The 4,233-nt window shown below is 41.6% G+C and overlaps 1 protein-coding gene across 1 annotated transcript in view; it reads left to right on the top strand.

Moving 5' to 3' along the window:
* The window catches only part of LOC123741798 (NLR family CARD domain-containing protein 3-like), a 3,195-nt gene extending 671 nt beyond the window's left edge, over nt 1–2,524 (top strand). The window contains exons 3-4 of the mRNA XM_082971945.1: nt 250–2,056; nt 2,320–2,524. Of these exons, the coding sequence (XP_082828071.1) occupies nt 250–2,056; nt 2,320–2,509 (1,997 nt within the window). The 3' untranslated portion in view covers nt 2,510–2,524. The remainder of the gene's footprint in view (nt 1–249; nt 2,057–2,319) is intronic.
* Nucleotides 2,525–4,233: the final 1,709 nt, after the last annotated feature.

The raw sequence follows: 4,233 nt of genomic DNA, 5'->3' as shown, positions 1-4,233 counted from the left end.
AGTAGCAGCAGGGATGTGTTGTGGTGATTAATTTAGAGAGAGAGAGAGAGACAACATTAATAATACCATCAATAATACCAATGATAATATAATCAGTCACACCCGTCTGTAATGCATTATGAAAACATTTACACATTTATACAGTCAGTTAAGGGGATAAATGATTATAATTTAAAATGTTATGACAGTCCTACAATACTGTAGGCATTAAAACAGACGTAACATTAATATCCTCTGTGTTATTTCTAGATTCAGATGATCCTGCTGTGATTTGCCAACGTGAACTCAAATCTAATCTAAAGAAGAAGGTTCAATGTGTATTTGAGGGGATCGCTAAACAAGGAAACCCAACACTTCTCAATAAGATCTACACAGAGCTCTACATCACAGAGGGAGGAACAGGAGAGGTCAATAATGAACATGAACTGAGACAGATTGAGACAACAACCAGGAAACAAGCAAGACCAGAGACTGCAATCAAATGTAACGACATCTTCAAACCCTTAACCGGACAAGACAAACGTATCAGAACTGTGCTGACAAAGGGAGTCGCTGGCATTGGAAAAACAGTCTCTGTGCAGAAGTTCATTCTGGACTGGGCTGAAGGAAAAGCCAATCAGGATGTTCAATTTGTATTTTCATTCCCTTTTCGGGAGCTGAATTTGATGAAAGGGGGAAAAAACACTTTGATTGAACTTCTTAATCACTTCTCAATGGAAACCAAACAATCAGGAATCTCCATCTACAACAAGTACAAAGTTGTGTTCATCTTTGATGGTCTGGATGAGTGCCGACTGCCCCTAGACTTCCAGAAGAACAAGATCTGTTGTGACGTCACAGAGTCAACCTCAGTGGATGTTCTGCTGACAAATCTCATCAAGGGAAATCTGCTTCCCTCTGCTCTCCTCTGGATAACTACCCGACCTGCAGCAGCCAATAAGATCCCTTCAGGGTGTGTTGACCAGGTGACAGAGGTACGAGGGTTCAAAGACCCACAGAAGGAGGAGTACTTCAGAAAGAGATTCAGTGATGAGGACCTGGCCAGCAGAATCATCTCACACATAAAGACATCAAGGAGCCTCCACATCATGTGCCACATTCCTGTCTTCTGTTGGATTTCTGCAACAGTCCTCGAACACATGCTGAAACATAAGAGAGAAGAGATGCCCAAGACTCTGACTGAGATGTACACACACCTTGTGGTGTTTCATACCAACCAGAAGAATGAAAAGTATCTTGGGAAAGAAGAGACAGATCCACACTTGAATAACGAGAGCATTCTGTCACTGGGAAAACTGGCTTTTCAACAGCTAGTGAAGGGCAATCTGATTTTCTATGAAAAAGACCTGAAAGAGGCTGGCATTGATGTCAATGAAGCCTCAGTGTACTCAGGATTGTGCACACAGCTCTTTAAAGAGGAATGTGTGCTGTACCAGGACAAGGTGTACTGCTTCGTTCATCTGAGCATTCAGGAGTTTCTGGCTGCTGTGTATGTGTTCCTCTCATTCATCAACAACAATGAGAATCTAATGGACAAACCACAATCAATGTTCAGATACTTTTTCTCGCTGTTCAGAGACAAGCCTGAAGTTACTGAAGTTACTGTCTACAAGAGTGCTGTGGATAAAGCCTTACAAAGTGAGACAGGAAACCTGGACCTTTTCCTCCGCTTCCTTCTGGGCCTCTCACTGGAGTCCAATCAGAAGCACTTACGAGGTCTACTGACAAAGACAAGAATCAGCTCACAGACCCATGAAGAAACAGTCAAGTACATCAAGGAGAAGATCAGGGAGAATCCCTCTCCAGAGAGGAGCATCAATCTGTTCCACTGTCTGAATGAACTGAATGACCATTCTCTAGTGGAGGAGATCCAAAGCTACCTGAGATCAGGAAGTCTCTCAAAACCCAACCTGTCACCTGCACAGTGGTCAGCTCTGGTCTTTGTGTTGCTGACTTCAGAAAAGGAGCTGGATGTGTTTGACCTGAAGAAATACTCCAGATCAGAGGAAGGTCTTCTGAGGCTGCTGCCAGTGGTCAAAGCCTCCAGAGCTGCTCTGTGAGTACATAAAATGACATACAAGAACTAATCATCAGGAAGCAATATTCAGTTTAGAGAAAAATATGTAGTGTAATATGTATATAATATTATATTGAATAACATATTGAATAAATGCATTGATTTTCACATTAGTATAACATTATGACCATACAAATCTATATGTTGTTTGAGAGAATAAACCAAATGCATCGTCCATTGTCCTTCTACACTACTCATTAAATTAACAGTATGTTTGTGAAGTCATGATGATCTCGTTGCAGGCTGTCAGGCTGTGGAGTCACAGAGGAAGGCTGTGCTTCTCTGATCTCAGCTCTGGAGTCAAACCCCTCACACCTGAGAGAGCTGGACCTGAGTAACAATGACCTGAAGGATTCAGGAGTGAAGCTGCTCTCTGCTGGACTGGAGGATCCACACTGCAGACTGGAGACTCTGAGGTCAGTATTCCTGTAGTTGGTCAACAAGTGATAACTGTTCACCAGATCCACATGTGTTTACCAGGCACACATAGTCCACACCATATGTGTTTGGACAGTGAAGCTTATAGTTTTAAATGTGGTGCTATGCTCCAGCATTTTGGATTTGAGATAGAATTTTTCATATCAGGTGACAGTACAGAATGTCACCTTTTATTTGAGGGTATTTTCATACATAGCTGTGTTACTGTTAAGAAAGGACAGCACTTTATGTATTTAGTTCTCCCATTTGAAAAAGTTGTACATATTCGGACAAATTCACTTATATTGTATTAAAGTAGTCATAAGTTCAGTATTTAGTCCCATGTTCCATGCCTGCAGTGATTACATCAAGCTTGTGATTCTACTAACTTGTTGAATGCATTTGCAGATTGTCTTGGTTGTGTTTTGGATTGTGTTTTTTCCTAATAGAAACTCAATGGTAAATAATGTCCTGTCATTTTGGAGTCACTTCACTTGTATTGTCAGTAAGAATAGAAGATGTTTCAGAACACTTCTACATTCATGTGGATGCTACCATGATTATGAATAATCATGAATAAATCGTTAATGATGATGAATGAGAAAGTTACAGAGGCACAAAGATCAAACCCCCTCTGTTATTGGTATTATTCTGTATACTTCTGGCCCTTCTTTGGACACTGTGTTAACTAACCTCCAGACGAGCTTCAATGCCATACAGCTCTCCTTCCGTGGCCTCCAACTGCTCTTAAATACAAGTAAAACTAAATGCATGCTCTTCAACCGATCGCTGCCTGCACCTGCCCGCCTGTCCAGCATCACTACTCTGGACGGTTCTGACTTAGAATATGTGGACAACTACAAATACCTAGGTGTCTGGTTAGACTGTAAACTCTCCTTCCAGACTCACTATAAGCATCTCCAATCCAAAATTAAATCTAGAATTGGCTTCCTATTTCGCAACATAGCATCCTTCACTCATGCGGCCAAACATACCCTTATAAAACTGACCATCCTACCGATCCTCGACTTCGGCGATGTCATTTACAAAATAGCCTCCAAATACCCTACTCAATAAATTGGATGCAGTCTATCACAGTGCCATCCGTTTTGTCACCAAAGCCCCATATACAGTGGGGGAAAAAAGTATTTGATCCCCTGCTGATTTTGTACGTTTGCCCACTGACAAAGAAAGGATCAGTCTATAATTTTAATGGTTTATTTGAACAGTGAGAGACAGAATAACAACCAAAACATCCAAAAAAACTCATGTCAGAAATGTTATAAATTGATTTGCATTTTAACGAGGGAAATAAGTATTTGACCCCGTCTCAATCAGAAAGATTTCTGGCTCCCAGGTGTCTTTTATACAGGTAACGAGCTGAGATTAGGAGCACACTCTTAAAGGGAGTGCTCCTAACCGCAACTTGTTACCTGTAAAAAAGATACCTGTCCACAGAAGCAATCAATCAATCAGATTCCAAACTCTCCACCATGGCCAAGACCAAAGAGCTCTCCAAGGATGTCAGGGACAAGATTGTAGACCTACACAAGGCTGGAATGGGCTACACGACCATCGCCAAGCGGCTTGGTGAGAAGGTGACAACATTTGGTGTGATTATTCGCAAATGGAAGAAACACAAAAGAACTGTCAATATCCCTCGGCCTGGGGCTCCATGCAAGATCTCACCTCGTGGAGTTGCAATGATCATGAAAACGGTGAGGAATCAGCCCAGAACT

Source organism: Salmo salar, unplaced genomic scaffold (assembly GCF_965601325.2).
Source record: "Salmo salar unplaced genomic scaffold, fSalSal1 ptg000468l, whole genome shotgun sequence".
Classification (NCBI taxonomy): Eukaryota; Metazoa; Chordata; class Actinopteri; order Salmoniformes; family Salmonidae; genus Salmo; species Salmo salar.
This window is presented reverse-complemented; position numbering and strand designations above follow the sequence as displayed.